The sequence below is a fragment of the Plectropomus leopardus genome, chromosome 11, assembly GCF_008729295.1.
Source record: "Plectropomus leopardus isolate mb chromosome 11, YSFRI_Pleo_2.0, whole genome shotgun sequence".
NCBI lineage: Eukaryota > Metazoa > Chordata > Actinopteri > Perciformes > Serranidae > Plectropomus > Plectropomus leopardus.
In genome coordinates, this window is record NC_056473.1 from 33,758,242 (window position 1) to 33,779,654 (window position 21,413).

General features: G+C 42.9%; 1 protein-coding gene across 1 annotated transcript; it reads left to right on the forward strand.

Annotated features, from left to right (window-relative positions):
* On the forward strand, window positions 1–16,552 carry LOC121949953 (plasminogen-like). The gene is made up of 17 exons (XM_042495822.1): window positions 1–95; window positions 971–1,106; window positions 1,213–1,319; window positions 1,657–1,789; window positions 2,409–2,527; window positions 3,132–3,294; window positions 10,048–10,166; window positions 10,275–10,434; window positions 10,885–11,057; window positions 11,190–11,338; window positions 11,481–11,574; window positions 12,280–12,400; window positions 13,779–13,853; window positions 13,959–14,099; window positions 14,737–14,843; window positions 15,481–15,626; window positions 16,176–16,552. The coding sequence occupies exons 1-17, from the start codon at window positions 47–49 to the stop codon at window positions 16,338–16,340; spliced, it is 2,157 nt and encodes a 718-aa protein (XP_042351756.1). The 5' UTR covers window positions 1–46; the 3' UTR covers window positions 16,341–16,552.
* The last annotated feature ends 4,861 nt before the right edge of the window (window positions 16,553–21,413 follow it).

Here is a 21,413-nt window from a genome sequence, read left to right on the forward strand (position 1 = left end):
CCTTGGTGACTTCATCGACTGTGAGCTGCTGGTATAGGACCTGACCATGGACCTGTGCAAACTAGCTTTCCTCTTGGGAGCCCTAATCTGCACTGGTAAGAATACTGGCACTTTTGAATGATAATAATGAATACTTCACAGTTATATTTAGTGCCATTTACTTTTAAAAAACTAACAAAGACAAAATTTTTCTTCACTGTGAGAGTACCTCTTCAGGATAATGTTATCTATGTTGATGAAATTTGCTTTTTCAGAACAGTTCTTTATGCACGAGAACAGACTTTATTTACTTTGATGTGTTGGCACTTATTTTGTGCAGTTTTTAGGTAGCCTCAAACAATGGGAAGCAGAGAGACTGAGTACACAATGGCCGAACTTAAATTTCAGAATTGATCTCATCCTCATAGAACTTTACTGCTTGAATCACATTTCTGACATCACATTAAAAGTCTGACAGTCGAGGGCTGAAATAGGATCAGGATGAACTTTAAAAACGTCTCTCATGTCTAAAAAATGGATATAATGGATATATAATTCAGACAGTTTCATTGGGTCATTGTATGGATTTCAAAGCCATCAACAGCTCTAAACTATGCATGACTGAATCTGTGTTATGTTAATGTATATATGTACTCAAATATGGTTTTGTTTTTTCCTTCTTTCTTTAAATATTTATTTCATTCTAAAATGTTTTGGTACTGAGTTAGCTATTTCATGTTTGAAATGTTTTCAGAAATGTGTATTACTGTGCTGTTTGGCTGTAAAATGAGAACGTTTGCTCTACTGTTTTCAACATGGCAGCTGGGTCACAAACTTTCTCATTTTTTTCTCATTTTCTCATGTCTCAAGTTCTTTACAACGTGAACTCCAAAAGTTTAATAAAGGTCTTTTGCCCATATTGCCAAAATTAAAGTGCCTACCTGAGTTGGAATGATTTACTGTTAATTCATGTTTTTGTCTCTGATTTCAGCAAGTGGTACTGAAGTGGACGGCTACATCAGAACTGAGGGAGAACAGATCCTCTCACTGCAGAGAAGATATTACTTAGTCAGCTCTGTGGCTGAGTGTGCCGCCAAATGTGACACTGAAACATTCTTCACATGCAGGTAAGTTCACACTTTTGAACATACATCATTTTTAATATCACAATTTAACTTACTTACTAACTTTAAGACTCAGCACTCGGACCTGACACCTGCTATGTTTTCACAGGTCTTTCACATATCATGAGAGGAACGACAAGTGTTGGACATCACCAGAAAACTCTGAAACAGAGACGCCCACTCGTGGAAAAAACACAGTACTGTATGAAAAAAAAGGCAAGTTTTTGGTCTCTTCAGTTATATAAGCATCGGAAAGTTGTTTTATTAAATGTGACTAGATGTCCAAAATCAAGGTCAGCCCATGGCTAATTTCTTTCATTTCCAAATTTTGATATGAGCATAAAATCCAAAGTATTGAAAACAGTTATTTGTTTTTCTGTATCCGATTAACAAAATAACCCCTTTTTAAAATGTGTTTTACTGTTTTAATTTTTTCACACCTATGCAGCATGCTATACAGTAAACTTGTCAACAAGCCTTCCACCCAGACAGCGGGCTGATTTTATTGAACTTAACAAAGATACAACCCTGAGAGCGTCTGTTTCCTCTACAGAGCTGTCTACAGATGAGTGTATGCACTGCACTGGCGAGGACTACAGGGGGAATGTGTCTGTAACAAAAAATGGCTACACCTGCCAACGCTGGGACTCCCAGACACCACACAGCCATGGCTACGACCCCAGCTTGTAAGACTACAACACAGTTTATCAATCTGTCAATCAACCTCAAGCAGGATACAATGAATATTTTCAGACCTGTGGCTTTGACATCTGTTATCATGAAGACTTTTGGACATCTGGTGTGTAACCATCTCTCCACAGAAAGCAAACAGGCCTGTTGATGACGATTTTTCATTATGCCTCCACTTGACTTTCAACACTTCAAGGCCTCTAACACCATCCAGGCTGCAGAACAGACTCTCTCATATGGTGGTGTTGACGGGTCTTTGACTTTGACCAAATCCTTAACTATCAGCACTGGGCTCCACAGGGGTGTGTGATGTTCCCACTCCTGTAACTGTTGTTCAGAAATTACTGTATTTCTTACTACTTGTGTGTTGATGCTTAAACAGCGGATGAGACCTCAGTGGTGGGTTTAATCTTAAACAACAATTACACATCTTACAGGAATGAGGTTTTATCCCTGGTAGACTGATGCAGTAGTAGTGTAGTTTCCCAGGATCAGTCGGGGTCACCTGCTGTTTAAAAACAACAACAAGTCAAACAATTCAGCTGTTTTCTAGAGGCTTAACAGTGCTTTTTGTCCTAATGATTTATTTTAATGTTTTATTTCTGCTTCCTCTAGTCTCCCAGATGAGCATCTTGAGGAAAACTTTTGCAGAAACCCAGATGGAGAATCCCAACCGTGGTGCTTCACCACTGACCCGTCCAAACGATGGGACCTCTGCTCTATACCCCGCTGCAGTAAGTCCTCCTATCTCAGTATGTTTCCTTGAGGGTGCAATTTGTAATTTCCAGACATCCAGGCCAAATGAATTGGGGCAGTATTTTTCCCATTCTCAATGTTACAAGTGAGATTCCTATGGATATCTTTCCAACAGGTTGGGATGTTTCATTTCAAACATTAAACAGCGGACATTATTTTACTTACAGCAGTGAGGTTCTCTGTCTGCAGCTCACGAACGTTTAACATAACACACTGACTCTCCAGTATGTCCCCCTTATATAATAGATACTATTATATATAAAATTGCTAAACATATTTGGTATATGGTGGCACGGTGGTGCACTGGTCGCCCCACAGCAGTCGGGTTCCAGGTTCAAACCCTCCAGCCAGCCACGGTCCCTCTGTGTGGAGTTTGCAAGTTCTCCTCATGTCAGCATGAGTTTTGTTCGGGTTCTTCCTGTCCAAAGACATATAGGTGGAGTTAAAGTATAACTCTAGGTTTCTGAGGGTGTGAATGTGAGCATGAATGGTCGAATCTATATGCAAGGCTTGTTTTTTAGACAATATGTGTTTAGCAACTGTTTAGTAATTACCTTCTTTCACCTCATTTTGTTTGTTAAGCATCCGAGCCTCCCACCATCGTACCAGAGATGAACTGTGCCAGTGGTAACGGAGAAGCATACCGAGGCACAATTGCTGTGACTAAATCTGGCAAAACGTGCCAAGACTGGTCGGCTCAGACGCCACATGTCCCCACCCGCGGGCCAGATAACTACCCCTGCAAGTAAGAGCTAGTGCAACTGAAATTTTTTTTTTTTTTTTAAAAGAGGAACATATGGTATGTTGCCGTCATTGTTTGATATGTGAGAAAGTTGATTAGCAGATCGCCCCTTGAGATGAACCATCTCATTTTTTTTGAGGGGTCCAACACAAAACATACAATACAGCACATTACAATGGACACAATCACAACATACATATTTTTACATTATCCTGGCCTTGAAAAGTCATGAAAACCGTTGAATGTTTTGTAAAAATCATGGTTTTGTGTTGTGTGGTACTATGAATTACATTGATGTCACATAACTGTGGTTTATTTTCTGTAGCTGATGATGGAATATAGCTTTAATTTGCTCCAACGTATGATGTTTTCGTTATGTTTCTGTCTTTCAAAGGCATATTTTCTTTTCCATCTATCTGTCAGTCTGTTTATATATATATATATATATATATATATATATATATATATATATATATATATATATATATATATATATATATACAGGAGCTTTTATGACATCCCATTCTAAATCCATAGGCATTAATATGGAGTTGGTCCCCCCTCTGCAGCTATAACAGCTTTTCACTACAAGATTTTGAAGTGTGTTTGTGGGAACTTTTGCATATTCATCCAGAGGAGCATTTGTGAGCTCAGACACTGATGTTGGACAACAGGGTCTGGCTCCCAGTCTTCGTTCTAGTTTATCCCAAAGGTGTTTGATAGGGTTGAGGTCACGGCTCTGTGTGGGGCAGTCAAGTTCTTCCACACCAAACTCATCCAACCATGCCTTTGTGGACTTTGCTTTGAGCACAGGGGCACAGTCATGCTGAAACAGAAAAGGGCCTTCCCCAAACTGTTCCCACAAATTTGGAAGAATTGTCCAAAATGTCTCGATAAGCTGAAGCATTAAGATTTCCCTTCAGTGGAACTACGGAGCTGAGGCCAGCCCCAGAAAAACACCCCCATAGCATTAACCCTCCTCCACCAAACTTTACATTTGGCACAATGCAGTCAGGCAAGTAATGTTCTCCTGGCATTCGCCAAACCCAGACACGTCCATCAGACTGCCAGATAGAGAAGCATGATCCGTCATGCCACAGAACACATTTCCACTGCTCCAGAGTCCAGTGGCGGCATGCTTTACGTCACTCCATCTGACGCTTGGCATTGTGCTTGGTGATACTTGGCCTGGAAATACATGCCATGAAGCTCCTGGCACATAGTTTTTTTGCCGTTAATGCCACAGGAGGTTTGGAACTCTGCAGTTATTGAGTCAGCAGAGCTTTGGCGAGTTTTACGCACAATGCACAGCACTGGGTGACCCTGCCCTGTAACTTTATGCTTGCCTTTACAAACATTTGTTCACTAGCAAGGACCACACCTCAATTGGAATTAATTTTAACAATTTATTGACGTGAATGTAGATTTGGTATAAACATTGATGTTGGATTATTGGAATGGATGGTTGAGTGCGGTGTGGGGAAGCTTCGGTGGGAATCCGCCGTGGCTCCCGGGCACGACAGATCCCCAAAAGCGTGCATTATATGAGAGAGGAAAAAGCCGATTTGAGATCTCTTAGGTCGGAACGGACGTAACGGTGATAAGCTTGGGAGGACCATCTGCCCATGATCTGAATAAAGCCTTTCCAGTATACCGCTGCGGGAAGCCGAGGTGGCAGCTCCGATTCTGAAAGAATGTCCGGAGTAATTCATGGGAGAGATGCCTGACAATGACGGGACCTGAAAGAAGTGTTGGTGGAACCAGAAGCCGGTAACCACCTGGCCGGATTCAGATGCAAACAGAGGGTCATCTTGGGATTTGCTTTGTGATGTCCGGAACTGTAAATAATTGGAGAGAATAAGGAAGGCGTTTAGAACTGATTGAATGTAGTAGAAGTAGAAGACGGGAGTGGGTTGTTGGCTAGATTAGTTGGTTTTGGTTCTTTTTTAAAAAGAACTATGGTGTCGTTAGAGAAAAAAGGTCCGAGAGGCAGGCGTGCCGACGTGGATCGTATCGAAGGGTCGAAGCAGTGAATTCTGAGCATCTGAGGAAACGGAAGAAGGCGAGAATGAACATTGCCTCTAGAGTTTGGTTGACGTGAGGTATGCTATATCTGGAGCGGATGGTGTGGATACAGCGTGACAGCAGATCCGTGGTTAATGGGAGTCTATGAGGATTTTGGGCTGGTTCTTAGCGTGAGGCCTCTGAGTAGTGAGGTGATCTGGGGATGACCATGAGCTGGCCATGACTACCGGTTAGGAGTTTAGAGATGAACGAAATGCCGCTGAGGTAGACTTTGATTGTCTGGGTTTTAATTTCCCAAGACAGAATGGCCGTGGGTGATGAAGCAGGTTAAGGTGATGAGATCAAATGAAGGAAAAGTGATGTTATGCATGTCGTGAAAGTTGTGGAAACAATTCCAAGCCGACCGATATGGAGAGAGAGTTGCATGGGGACAGGCTATTGATGATGGTGTTTCTGAGATTCCAGATCAGGGCCATGAAAGCTGGGTTTAGATGTTGAAAGACAAGGTCGAATATGGAGGAACCGGAGTCGGATGTGCGTCTACATGAGGAGCCAAGCTTCTGAACTTCTTTATTTATGATGTCAAACTACTGCGAGATTGTCTGAGTAAGATGAGGACAGATAGGCGACTCCATTCACGGCCCCATAACGTGGTGGCGACGATGATGGGGTAGATCTCAAAGAGAGCAGATAAAGTGACCTGGCAGTCTCCTTCCAACTCTTGGGGCCATTTGCCTACGAACCAACTTTCATCGTAAAAAACCCCCAAAACCGGCAGACGGAGCCGCGTCATCGAAAAAGTTGACGTCCTGAGGATGAGACAGGTGATCGTCATAAAGAAGGAGAATCGTTCCAATCGCCGAGCAGACGGAGCCAGAACCAGAGCTCGGCGCGGCTGGGCGCAACGAGAGAGACGGAGGCCATGAGCGACGGGACGGAAGAAGCGACAGGCAACGGATGAGAAAGGAAGCGCCCCCCGGGGAACAATGCGGATGCAGGCTTCGAGGGTAAGCAGTAGAGGGCACTGGCAGCCTGGTGCCAAAAGCCCCAAGGAGAGTGAACCGTTGCAGTAGCCGATGTCGTACGTCTGGGGGCCCCCGACATCTCGGTGCCAGATGCCCCAAGGAGAGCGAACTGTCGAAGTCACTGGACGTAGAACTGGGGGCAGCAGCACCCCGGTGCCAGATGCCCCAGCGAGAGTTAAGTGGTACGGTTGCCGGGCGTGCACGGCCGGGGGCGATGGCATCCCAATGCCAGACTCCCCAGCAAAAGCGAACCGCTGCAGGCGTCGATGTTAAGCAGTAGAGGGCACCGGCAGAAGAGTGAAACGGCGCAGTAGGAGAGGTCATACGGCCGGGGGCACAGCATCTCGGTGCCAGAAGCTCCAACGAGAGCGAACTGTCGAAGTCACTGTGAACGTACGACTGGGGGCAGCGGCACCCCGGTGCCAGATGCCCCAGCGAGAGCGAAGTGGTTTGGTTGCTGAGTGTGCACGGCTGGGGGCAATGGTATCCCAAAGCCAGACTCCCCAGCAAAAGCGAACCGCTGCACCGGCAGCCCGGTGCCAGATGCCTAAAGAAGAGAGAAAAGGTGCAGTAGGCGAGGTCGGACGGCCAGGGGCACGGCCTCTCGGTGCCAGGAGCTCCAACAAGAGCGAACTGTCGAAGTCACTGCGGATGTACAACTGGGGGCAGCGGCACCCTGGTACCAGATGCCCCAGCGAGAGCGAAGTGGTGTGGTTGCCGAGCATGCACAGCCGGGGGCAATGGCATCCCAAAGCCAGACTTCCCAGCAAAAGCGAACTGCTGCAGGCGTCGATGTCAAGCAGTAGAGGGCACTGGTAGCCCGGTACCAGATGCCTCAAGAAGAGAGAAACGGCGCAGCAGGTGAGGTCGTACGGCCGGGGGCACGGCATCTGGTGCCAGAAGCTCCAACGAGAGCGAACTGTCGAAGTCACTGTGAACGTACAACTGGGGGCAGCGGCACCCCGGTGCCAGATGCCCCAGCGAGAGCGAAGCGGTGCGGCTGCCGAGCATGTACGGCTGGGGGCAATGGCATCCCAATGCCGGAATCCCCAGCAAAGCGATCCGCTGCAGGCATCGATGTTAAGCAGTAGAGGGCACTGGCGGCCCGGTGCCAGTGCCTTCTACTACAGGGCCAGCATCTCGGTGCCAGATGAGCCAACACAAGTGGACCACTCAAATGGAGGTGGGGGAGCGGTCGAGGGCGCGGGCATCCTGGTGCCGAGGTTGCAGGGTGATGCGAGCTGGTGGGAGTGGGAGGGCGCCGCCAACATTGCTGGCAACCCCGGGCAAACCTGACCACCGTGGCCGACGGGACCTAGGAGAAATGGCCGCCGGAGACATGGTGCAGTCAAGAATCTGGGTACGAAGATCGGAGGGAACCGGAGATGGACAAGAGACGAAAGCGCCAGGAGGGCAGAAGGGAGGATCGGCCGTGGCCAGGGTGAAAGTAGGCAAAGGCCGCCGCGACGAAAAATGATCGGAAAGGAGACCAGAACCGTGGACGAAACGACATGGTGCACAGGATGAGAGGGAAAATTCGGTGGCAGCCCGGTGCCAACAACCCCGCCCACACGGGTTGGGAGGCGTGGGCGGGAGTCTCAACCAAGGCCGGCTGCTGCGGGTCGTGCGGATGCACGGTGAGGGGCACTGACGACCCGGTGCCAGATGCCCCAGCGAGAGCGAACTGGTGCAGTGGCTGGGATTGCACGGCTGGGGGCGCCGACAAGCCAACAGACCAGGAAGCTGTGGGTGTACGACTGGCGACAACAGCATCCCGGTGCAGGGTGCCCCAGCGAGAGCGAAGTGGTGCGGTTGTCGAGCATACGCGGCCGAGGGCACCGATACCCCGGTACCAGAAATTCCATCAAGAAACAAATGCTGCAATTGCTGAGGTTGAGCAGTAGAGGGCACCGGCAGCCCGGTGCCAGGTGCCCCAAGGGGACAGATCTGCTGTGGATGGCCAGGAAGAGCAGGAAGTGGCGCTGGCATCCCGGTGCCAGGCGGTCCAACATGAGTGGGCTGCTCAAATTGAGGAGGGAGAACAGTCAAGGCAACACAGCGTCGAGAATCCCAGGTCAGGTGAGCTGGCGGGAGTGGGAGGGCGCCACGACACATCAGACGCCTCAGGCAAACCTGACCTCCGCGGCCAGTGGGACAGAGGTAAAGCGACTTTTTTTTTTTTTTTTCGGGAGTTTTTCCTTGGGTGATGTGAGGGTCTAAGGGCCGAGGGATGTCGTAAACTGTACAGCCCACTGAGGCGAACCATGTTTTGTGATAATGGGCTCAACGAATAAAATTGAACTGACTAGACTTGACTCGAGACGCCCGACGCAGCATGTCCCCGCTTCCTATACAGCACGGCCGCCGGAAGTGGTTGAAGACGAACCGGCCCTTTAACAGAGGTGCTGACGTCATGGCGCACGACGGGAGCCACCGCGATGACGTCACCCGGAAGAGCGCCGATGTTGACAGAGCAGCGCTGGGATGTCAGGATATCAATAAGCTTGTTGTCAGTTCTGCGAAACGGTATTCCCCGGTCTGCAAAGGCGGCCGGCAATCGGGAGATCTCGCTGGAGCATGGTGACGCCGCGCTCCACATGGCGCTCCAGCGCTCGTCGCTCGACATCGGGCCGCCGAGCCGGCAGAGTCGAGACAACGGCGGGAAGCCGCCACCATCCTCCGCTGCGATGGAGTAGGAGAACCGCAGCGGCGCAGGGCTGCACGGGGCGACCGCGTCCTCGTCTTTCCGCTGAGGGTGGCGGACCAGGAGATGCAGAGGAACCATCGGCCGAGCCGTACATCTGGATGGTGAGCAGAGAGGAGCCGGGTGGAACATGGACCATGGAGGCAACCGAGGGGCCGGCGAACTGCCGAAGACGGCGTCTCCGGCACGGATGCGGCAGAGAAGTTGTCGGCGTCGGACCCTGAGGACACCTGCACGGCCAGATGGAGACGGCGAGGGCCATCGTCACGGCTTCGACCGAAGGTTATCATCCGATGGGGACAGAGAGACAGAATCCATAATAGGGGCGAGTGAGCGAACCGCAGCGACTGAGAGCGAAACGCTATGTGGTGTGTCGGTACGCGCTCGTGCAGAATAACGAGAACGAAAGGGGGAGATCGGGTTAGGAGGATATTTAAGCCGGAAGAGGCGCGGTTGAGGTGCGGTAGAGGTCTGGTCCTGCTCCTGAAACTCTGCTATAAGCTTCACTTAAAGAATGGGTCGTTCTAAAGAGCTCACCGAATTCGGCCATGGTACTGTAATGGGATGCCACCTAACAAGTCAGTTGGTGAAATTTCCTTCTTTCATTTCATTCAATGATTAAGAGGTGTGGCCTGATTCGTTGTCCATATAGTGTATATATATAGATATATATATATATGTGTGTGTGTAAATAATCTTGATTTCATTTGAATAATTGTGATTATTATTTTTGCCACACTCGAGGAGCAGCCTGCTCCTGTTTCAACAGTCAAATAATAAGATTAGCTCCCTCTGATGCTGACAAACTGGTGTCTGTAATGAAGATGTGAATTAAGTATTTGGAGAGAAACCAAAAGAATAAAGTTTGTCCAGACATAAAAAGTGATCAACAATGCAACACTAACCTTATCTAATCTAATCTAATGGTGAGTTTGCCATTTTCAGAAGCTTTAAAACATGTCATATCTGTGTTCATCATTATTACTGTCTGCTGTTTGTCAGAGGCCTGGATAAAAACTACTGTCGTAACCCCGACAATGGAATTAAGCCCTGGTGTTACACCACTGACAATGAAACTCGCTGGGAGTACTGCGATGTGCCGAGCTGTGAGGTAGAAGAAGTATAACGTGATGATGATTTCTGACCCATTTACAATAACATTAATGTCAGTGGTGATGAAGGTAGAGAGCATGTCGTAAATCAGCTTGATTTTCTTTCTCTTGCTGCAGGTGGTACAGAGAGCCCTCCAGAGGAACTAGACTGCTATGAGGGGGATGGATCAAGTTACCGTGGCCAAACAGCAGAGACCATCAGTGGAATAATATGTCAGCCGTGGGGCACCATGTTTCCTCACAGTCACAATTATACTCGACATAACTACCCCAACGGGTGAGTTCAGATAGCCATAACAAGTGAACAGAGATAACTGGTTCCTTTCATTCTAAGAATTCATGCATTCAGTCATTGTTCTGAATCGCTTGTGCTCATAAGGGTAGCGGGGAGGCAGGAGCCTATCCCAGCTGTCATTGGGCAAGAGGTGGGTTAAACCCTTAACAGGTCGTCAGACTATCAGACAGACAACTATAAATGCTTACATTCACACCTACTGGCAATTTTAGAGTCACCATACAACTTGAACTGCATTTCTTTGGAATGTGGGAGGAAGCCGGAGAACCCGGAGAGAATCCATGCAGGCACATGGAGAACATGCAAAAGGTCCGAACCTTGTCCCAACCCAGGATCAAACTAGGGACCCTCTTGCTGATTCGAAGAACGAAACACAAAATCTTCGACGTTAGTTCTTGCTGTTCAGAAGTTCCACCTTTTCTCTTTTGACAGGAACCTCAAGAGGAACCTGTGCAGGAACCCTGACGGAGACGAAGCTCCTTGGTGTTACACTTTAGACCCTCATGTCCGCTGGGAATACTGCAGCCTGGAGAAATGCCCCAGTTCTTCAGAAGCTACACCCCCAACTGCTGAAACTCCCTCCAATGCAGCTCCACCTCCTAAAGGTCAGTTAGTCAACAATTGTTAGTCAGCGTTTGAAATACAGTATGTGTTTGTTACATTTTTAGTTTGTTTTTTAAATTTATTTGCTCTATCTTATTTCTTTTTTTCCCTTTTTTTTTTTTTTGCTGCATTAGACTGTAAGACTGGAAATGGAGGAACATATCGAGGTCCAACCTCCGTCACCTCTAAGGGTCTGACCTGCCAGGCCTGGAGTGCCCAGAGCCCTCACCTCCACAACAGCTTCACCCCAGAGAGTCACCCCGATAAGGGTCTGGAGGGAAATGTAAGTGCGCGTGTATTCCTGTGTGTGCATTTTTAGCTGTAGACAGTTGAATTTATAACATATAACATATTAATGTTAAAAGCTGGTAAATTATTACTTTTGTTTCAAATTCACTGATTCCCTCCTCATATGTCACTGTTAGAGCTGCAGAAACCCAGAAGAGGGTGTGAGGGGACCGTGGTGTTACACTACTGACAAAAACACGAGATGGGACTATTGTGACATCCCAAACTGTGGTATGTAAACCCTCTGTTAGGGAACAGTGTATAAGATTTAGTTTGATATATTGGCATGAATATAAAAGTATCTAGTAGTATTTCTTTGGTGTACAATCACCTGAAAATAAGAATCGCCCCATTTTTGTGACTTTACAATAAGCTGATTATATCTACATAGGGAACAGATCCTTGTTCGGAGAGGTCCACTATGTTGTACCACCGTGTTTCTACAGTAGCCCTGAACAGACAAACACCATAGTTAGCAGCCCTTCTGTGATGACCAACATCTCAAATTCATAGAATCTTTTAACCTGAAACTGCTTTATTCACCATTTTAACAATTTAAACCATTGGATTTAATCTGTTATGGAGTGAAGGAGATCTCTGCCGATAACTCAGCTCTTGGTAAAAACCTCCTAAATAATGAAAACTAAAGGAATCCTAATCGGAATTTACAATCCTCACCACTAGATCCCAACAGAAAAGTAATTTAACTTAACTAAAGTAACTAAAGGTAGGAAAAGCCCAGGGGCCTAAGAATCTAATAGAGTTTTTTTGTCATCTTAATTTTTTTATTGTATGTTATGATCCTCAGCCTCACATGCTGCTTATCATGGCTATAAACTTTAAATCTTTTTATATGATACCAGTTCAGACAAAGTCAATGTTTGTGTTTCACTTCTTCCGTGAGAATTCATGACTTTGATCTTTCTTAACAACCAGTCAAAGTTGAAAGGACATGTGGGACTCCAGTCTTCAAACCAAAGCGTTGTCAGGGTCGGATCCTGGAGGGCTGCGTGTCTAAACCTCACTCATGGCCCTGGCAAATTAGCTTCCAGTTGCCGTAAGTAAAATAAGAGACAAGCAAGATTTGCAAAATGTGATGCCTTAGATATATTGGGTTTTTGAAAGATGATGCCTCACTTTGTACCTCTAGAGTGTACAGTGGAGTCACAGAGGTAACCATCAGTTTTTCTAGAAGATAAATAACGAGTGATGTTTGAAAAATCCAGACAGTCACAACTTGGGAAACAGGTCAAAAGTCTTTTTCTAATTAAGCAGATAGAATATTTTTTATATCCAGACCACCTGAAGAGACTTTTAAGAACTTCAGAACAGTTACACGTTATTTGTATTTTAAAAAAACTGATGGATACCCCATGTGAAACTCAAAAAATGGGCTAACAACATCCAATATTTTGATAATGTGACAGTCATACAATGTTATTAGATTAATTTGCAAAATAAAATCCATATCTTACTGAGCATGACCCTTGATGACAGAATCCAAAAAAGGACCATGCACCAAAATGATCAACCTACTGAAGAGATGACTTTCAAACTGTTACAGTAATTTTGCTACTGGAGGAATGTGTTTTTCTTCAAGAATTCTTTAGTGGGGTGAAAAAAAAAATCTGTTGACTATAAATAAAAGTCTTCACTGAAATGTAGACTTTTTGTTATTTTGTTATATTGTTCGAACAGCTAATTTAATGGTAGAAACACTTTAAATTACGGTCTTGGAACAAAAAAAGAAAATAGTATTGAATATTATTGAAACAAATATTTAATATATGTAAAGAAAATCATACTTTCTGGACTATTTTTCTGTAGTTGTTAAAATGAAGAATCCTTAGATTAAAGGTCCAGTGTGGAGGATTTTGTGGCATCTAACAAGGAGGTTGTTGAACTGAAACTTCTCACATGGGCCAAGCTTTTAGGAGAATTACGGTAGCTGATGTTATAAAAGTGAAAATTTGAAAGGCCCTATCTGGAGCCAGTGTTATTTGTCCATTCTGGGCTACTGTAACATGTAACATGCTGGACGCTGCTCCGTGTGTGGATATCAACAGCTCATTCTAAAGTAATGAAATGCAATAGTTCCTATTTTCAGGTGATTGTAAACTAATAAAAAAGGTAGTTATGAATGTTATATTCAATTTCTACCAATACGGGCCCCTAAATCTTACACACTGGACCTTTAGCAGTGGATGTTGGATGATATGTTACAGTATTTCAATGGTTTTCTTATTTAATTAATTTATTCTACTTGTAATGTCTGTCTAAGTCCATGTGTTTTTATTCCCCTTGAAAACAAAATGCTGCAGTTCAAGGGGTTCTGTACCTGTAAAATATTGAAATAATATTTTACATTTGGATTGCCATGTCATATCTATCTTCAGTTATACTTAAATGCATTTCTTTGTGTCCCTCTCTACCAGAGTGGGAAAACATATCTGTGGAGGAAGTTTAATTCACCCTCAGTGGATCCTTACTGCTGCACATTGTCTGCGTAGGTCAGAGACGATGTAACAAAAAAAAAGAAGAAAAATCTCAAGTCAAAATCCTGTTAACCACTGTTCAGCTCGTGAGTATGTTTGTTTATGTGTTGTGTGCTGTAGGTCCGATGACGCTGCATCCTACAAGGTAGTCCTGGGTGCCCACAAATGGAGAGAAAATGAGGCATCACAGCAGGAGAGGAACGTGGAGAAAATGATAAGAGGACCCAATAAAAGTGACATTGCTCTTGTCAAACTGCAGAGGTAAAAACTGGACTGATCATCCTACTATCACTTCTAATAATGCTAGTTCAAATAATAATAATAATCATAAAGACACTGACACAACTATCTTTCTTTAACTCACTATTGCTACTCAGTGGTTGAAAGTCAATAAGTACATTTACTCCAGTACTTCACCTGTACTTTGCTTGAGTATATTCATCTTCAGTTACTTGATACCTCTACTCCACTACACCTCAGAGGCAAATACTGTACTTTTTACTGAGCTACAGTTATCTGATAACTTTATCTAATTGGTACTTTGCAGATTCAGATTAATAATACAAAATGTAATCAGTAAAGAATGTATTATTATGCTACCCAGAGGTATCAATAGTACCCATCAGTACGTTACGTCATGAAAATGAGCTCCACCTTTACCAGCTACACCATTAACATATTGTACAAGGTGTTGCATCAGTTTTATAATCCACTATCATAATATACATTACCCTGATACAGGCCTGCTGGGGCATGAATGCTTTTGTATTTTTATTTCAGTCACAGTTTGAATGCATGACCTTTACTTGTAAATGAGCATTTCTACACTGTGGTATTGCTATTTCTAAGTAAGAGATCCGAGTACTTATTCCACTGCTGGTGTTTTGTGTGTTTACAGCCCTGTACAAATAAATGACTATGTCCTGCCAGTCTGTCTGCCAGAGAAGGACTACAATGTTCCTAGTAGAGCCGAGTGTTACGTTTCCGGTTGGGGTGAAACCAAAGGTAATGCATGACGTGTTCATGTGTGCTCTTGAAGTGCTACCTTTGTTTGGACTAATTTAAGTTGGCAGTGCGTTTTGAAAAGTGAGGACATTCTAACTGGTTCTCACATCTTCTCAAATGTTTTCAGAAACACATTTTAGTGTTCTGTCAATCTGTAAATAAGAAAAATGATTTGAGATGAGAAATAAGCAACGCAGTAATAGAATCTTGATTCATATTTGATCAGCGCTGCACAGTTTGACTGCTGTGAGCAGTGATTGACATTTTTGACAGCTGTGTTACAGACTCCTTGGCTTTGATTGTTTTTTTTTTCAATGCACCACAGTCGATTCTAGCAAAAACTATTAGAGGCAGTAGATAGAGGATGGACATTACTTGTGCTCTCATAGAAGTTGCACAAAAAAAAAATTCTCCTAAATCAAGGTGAAACTTGCTGTAACTCTTTGGGTTTTCTACAAATACTTTAAGGCAAAGTTACAAAGGTCACAAAAAAAGACAAAAAGTAAGTGAAAGTGAAAAAATTATCCCATATTTAAACAAAAAAGCATTTTTAACACATTTGTTGCTTTTACAATTAAAGACACCCTAGATATTCTGCGATTAGAAACTGGATAACTGTGGTGGATGTGTGTTGCAGATAGGAAGGTCTCAGACATCCTGAAGGAAACTAGTGTCCCTGTGGTCGAGAACAAGGTCTGTAATGATGTAGAGTACTGGAACAATGGAATCAAAGACACTGAGATGTGCGCTGGATACAACGAGGGAGGAGCAGACAGCTGCAAGGTATGAAAAAGTAGAACTGATAAACATTTTAGAAAATCGCATAGTGTTGTGCATTTCTGTTTGCCACAGTGTCTTTAAGATTGAGCTATGGTACCAGAAATCTTACAAGAACAGTATTAGGATATTACAGACTCATAAAATAAAGAGTTACTATTAATAAAATATAATTACTTAGTCCTAATCAACTCAGAGCAATTCATTGTTTGAATGTTTTGTAAATAATAGCAATGATTGTCAAGTGTAATCACAAAATCAGGGTGTAAAATTCTTTGGGCTTATAGTGTTAATGCATTAACAGTGATGCGTTTAAGGTCCATATATAGCACATTATTTTTTTCAATTGCATTAATCACTGACCAACCTTCTCATCTTTAATACGCTGTCCCAGGCTGAGATTCAAAGCATTTGACCTACATCTGTTAGTAAGGTTACATTTTTCATATCTATTTCATTTGTAGTTCAAAGACCTTACTTTTCTTCCTTCCTGCTTTGCTGCTGTTATTTTCCATAGTTTTGGACCAAAAACTAAAATGTTTTTTCTCTCTGCAGGGAGACAGCGGCGGTCCTCTGGTGTGTATTAAGAAGAACAGGTACATCCTGCAGGGGGTGGTATCAGAGGGCTCCTACCCATGCGGCAAGCCTATGAAGCCTGGCATCTATGTTCGAGTCTCCAAGTATCTGGACTGGATCGACAACACCATCAAAGACAATTAAAAACCATCCACCTTTAACAGATACTTTTACACGCATGTACTGCTCTGCAGCAACATGACTACTTGTTGCCAGATATTATTTGATGATTTGATGTCAGCAGATGATTTTGTTTGCTGTAGTAGAAACACACAGAACAGATCATGTTTATGGTTTTAGCATTTAAAGGTGTTTTTCTGTAAGCGCTGAACAATAAAAAAATACAATGAAAAAGTCATGTTTTTTAGAAAATGCGTAAACTTCTTTGGTTTCACGCAGTAGCTGTTTCGTTGCAGTTTGTTGAGGGATTTTAAGAGTCTTCATTTGTTGGTTCTCCATGACATCCTCCTTTTTCCTGGTAACAAAAACATAAATATTCTATAAGGGGTGTAACAATACACATAATCGTATCAAACTGTTTGCTAAAATTATGTGTTTTTATGTTTTTTTGCTGTTTTGTTGATTGTTAAGACCTTGAGAATTTTAGAAAATGTTTCTAGAATTTCAGGATGTTTTTTAGATTTCAGGTAGCTTGTAGCATGTTAGGATATTTCTAGGATTGCAGGACATTTCTAGAATTTTAGAATGTTTCTAGTATTTCAGGACCTCTGTGGGGGGGATCCTCCACCGGCACTTTATTGATGAACAAGCTCTATTTCATGATGTTTTATGCACTCTGGCACCTTATACATTAAAGTCCAAAAAAGGTTCTAGTGTGAATGACTTTATTTTTTTATTCTGAATTAGAAAATGGTTTTCAGCCACCCGGTACCCTGTTGGGTTTTGGTTTTCAGCACTCTTTCCACTTATTATATATTTTTTTTGCATGATTGTAGATTAAGATTAAACATTTTAAATCCTAGAGTAAATTCACAAACCACCCAGCAGTGCACATTCACCAGCTCCAACAGATAAAATTATGTGTTATGACCTTTTGTCAGCAAAATCAAACTTTAATCAGACAAAGGACCACTCACACAGCATGGTCGTGTGATGTACGCAGGCAAAATAAGTCCATTTCCAATTTAAAGTTCTTGCATTTCTTTTGAATTATGAATCAAAAAACAAACAAGCAAAAAGGAACAATGAAATCGTGGCTCCAATTGCCTCTATTGTTCTGGTAAAAAACAAAAACATTTTTGCCCATGCAGCGTCATGCTTGTCCTACCTGTCTAGCTATCTTTACAACTTGAGGTGCCCCACATTACCCTATTCATGAACAAAACAAACAAAAAAGTTTATGCAAAAACTAAGTATGCTATAGCTACAAAATAATACAAATAGAAAGAAGAACAACAACTTGTCGTAACCTATACAGATTGTTGATGGTTTAGGATTCATATTCTGAAATGGGCAATGGTGCAAAAAGAGAATTTTAACTTTTACAATGTTTATGCTTCTAATTTCATGCCTTCTTCCTTAATGTCTCGAACTGGCGCCTACATTACCCATGATGCAACTGGACCACCGGCAGTTAGGCGGCAACCGTAAAACAGATAATACATCGATGCGATAACGGCAGCGGATGCTGATTGTGATGTGAAAGGCTTGAGTAGCCAGGTAAATAACGTCAATTTATATGGTTTTATTTTATTTTCTGACTTGTAGTTTTCAGTTACAACTGCGTAGCTAAAACTTTTACAACTTTTATGGACGTGTCTGAAAATACTGATGTTTAAACGGTTTCGGTTTCAACCAATAGACAAGAGTTGGTGTCGGCGCCATCTTGTGTCCGGACACATGTTGATGTTGGAGGAAACCAAAGGCAGTTTGGACGGTTAAATGTAGCTCAGCTGTCGGTCTACCCGCCGTTGAAGTTTCTGATTCTCACAGATTCAGTGGCAGCTTGGTTTTTATGCCCTGAGACCAGTTTAACAGCAACAAAATGACGACGACAAACCTGAAGACCCAGAGGTCAGTTCTCTGCTCGGACAGTAAGCGGTTCATACTTGTAATTGAACTCATAATTACGCCATTTTGGAGATATTAAAATCACACGATTTTGTGGACTTTGTGAGCTTGTATTCACAGGCAAGCACAGAGTTCAAGATAATCGATTTAGTCTGCTAGTAGAAGAAACTTATCTGATTCTGTAAATAACCGATTCTTCGGTAGCTGTGTTTTAGTTGCTTATGGTGATGGCGAAATGTAATACTCTTAATTTAGTGGGCCTTTTTTTAAAGCGGCCAAATTCCGTTTTAATATCAACCCCTCTCTACAGACCAGCCCAAGGTAGCAAACCTGGGCTCAGACAGACCAACGAGAGTAGAGACATTCAGATGATACCACTCAAAACAATCAGAATCAGAATCAACTCTTTCCCATCAACCCTCAGGATGAGGAAGATGACCGTCCAGACTCCCATGGAGGCCACAATCTTGGTGTACCAGGGCCACTGGGCTGAGGGCTTCAAGGACCAGGTGCCGCTGGCAGTGCGGTGATGAGTGCTGGTACATGGCCCCCCCGTGTCTGCAGGATCCCAATCACAGAGTTAAGACCAGAAGAGAGTCTGGAGGGAGGTGTCCCGTTGATGGAGCTCAGGTTTGAAATTCAAGTGACATGAAACCACCACCAAGTTAACTCAGTTCAGCATAAGGTAGCTTTGACTGTTGGATTACACTATAGAAAAATGACAGCAAACACTTAAAAATGTTTCCAATAGATGTACAACCCCAATTCCAAAAGAGCTGAAATACTGAGAGAAACATAAGAACAGAATGCAATGATTTGTGACAGAAGCATGTGTATCACTGTGTGACATCAGCTTTTCATTAAACAACACTCAAGCTGTGTCCAAGACTGTCCCCTATCATGGATATAGTGCACTTTATAGTGTGGTCACCATTTTGTAGTGGTGTTGGAATTATCTGCTGATAATTTCATCCACTATATAGTGCACTATAAAATGTCCACAATGGACAGCAAATTTGAGTGTACATGTGATGTACATTACAGTCAACTCCCATCTACCACAATGCAATGTGGTCGTGTATTTCCGGGGGGAAAAAATTCAACACAATGTAGTGTTGGAAATCTTGTTTGGTTATTTCCTATGTAGCGCACTATTTAATACACACTACATAGTGAATAGTGAGTGAGTGAATGAGGGGACGGTTTCAAACACAGCTTCAGTGTACGAGAACTGAGGACACTAATTGTTGACATTTAAATGAAAAATTCTATACAATTGCTGTTTGACTTTCAACTTCATTTGCCCCAAAGTCTGGGGTCTCTGTTTTTGTATTTTACGCATCATAGGGCACCACTGAAAATGGGGACAATTGTCCCCATTTTTTTGTCCCCATTTTCAGTGGGAGACAAGTCTGGACTGCTGACAGGCCAGTCTAGAACCTGCACTCTTTTTCAACAAAGCCACATTGTTGGAACATATGCAGATGTGTCTCATTGTCTCTCTGGAATCAGCATTGATGTCATTGAAAAAGACAGCCACTGAATTTGAATTCAGATTCAAAACTTTGAATTGAACATATCTCAAAACAGAGGGTGCAGAACCTCAGAACCCCATAACAGCAGTACTTCCTTCTTCCTTATAAAGACAAAGCCATCTTTACTCTCCGGTGTTAGATAAGGCTGCCATGGTTGCCGTTTGAGTAACTGTTTACTGACTTTATTTATCTTCAGGGTTCAGTGAAGGCATTGAACCTGCACATGATGTTATATTGGAGCTCAGTCAAAATCTTCACTTATTCAGAAGGCAGGGAAGGTTGATTTATGTACCACACTTCAACAACAAGGCAATTCAGAGTGCTCTACCTAAAACATCAAAAACATCAAAAGCCTCAAGACTGATGCAGGAGAAACATTATTAGATGACCTTTAAAAACAATTAATGGACTAGATAAAAGAAAATAAAAAGTTAACAAAAGTTACAGCGCAGTATAAGAAGTGAATAAATATGTGATTTAACAAAAGGTAGCAGCAAACAGAAAAGTCCTCCGCCTTGATTTAAAAGAAGTCGGAGGTGCAGCAGACCTGCAGTTTTTGTGAGTATTTTCCAAATATGTATCAGTCAATCAATATTTTGATGACAGAAACACCGTGTGGTGATGTAATAGGTGGTATATGATTTGGCTCATATCACTTACTGTTAATTGATTTCCAAATTCAGTATGATTTGATACAATATCCCCTGTTAAATTTGAAGCTGGCAGAAGCCACAACTGGGAGCCTCAGCAAAAGCAAACAGAAATCACATCTTTTGGGGTTGTAATCATCATCACTGCATTACGTCCTTTTTTTAAATTTATTTTAACTACTTTTTGCCAATTCACCGTTTAGTTTGAGAACTAAGCAGCTACCCCATCCTTATACCCACCTGGATTAATTTCATGCATTAAAATTGGATACATAAATATGAGTAAAATAACTTTTATCCACAAAAATACTTAAAGTTGAAAAAAAAAGTACTCATCGTGCAGGCAACTCAATGAAAGAGCCTCCTTAAGGAGCTTGTAAGCACAGAAAATTCTTTTAAGTTTAGTCAAGAATTTAACTGAAAGTGGCCCTAAAGTTTTTTAAAGAAAGACTTTGGCACATTTTGCCAGATTGAATAGTTGTCACTCAGCCCTAACGCCCACTGAAAAGTCTATAATGCATGATGTTTTGTAATCATGTCTATTTGCAGTTGAGGACATGAGTCATTTTTAGCTGAAGATTAACTTTATGTTGTACAATGATCTGATTTGATTCAGATCATATAAAATTCACCAGTAGAATGAAAAGGCTGTCTGTATTAAATACGAAATTATAACAAATACACACATGCATTACCATAGAAGAACATGCAGCCTTTTACTTATATTATAATGAAAGTTTTCACATCATAAGGTCAAGCATGCTCAGGAAACTCAATCAAAACTTCCTTAAGGAGCTTACATGCACAGAAAATTCTTTTAAGTTTAGTCAAGAATTTAACTGAAAGTGGCCCTAAGTTTTTTAAAGAAAGACTTTGGCACATTTTGCCAGATTGAATAGTTGTCACTCAGCCCTAACGCCCACTGAAAAGTCTATAATGCATGATGTTTTGTAATCATGTCTATTTGCAGTTGAGGACATGAGTCATTTTTAGCTGAAGAT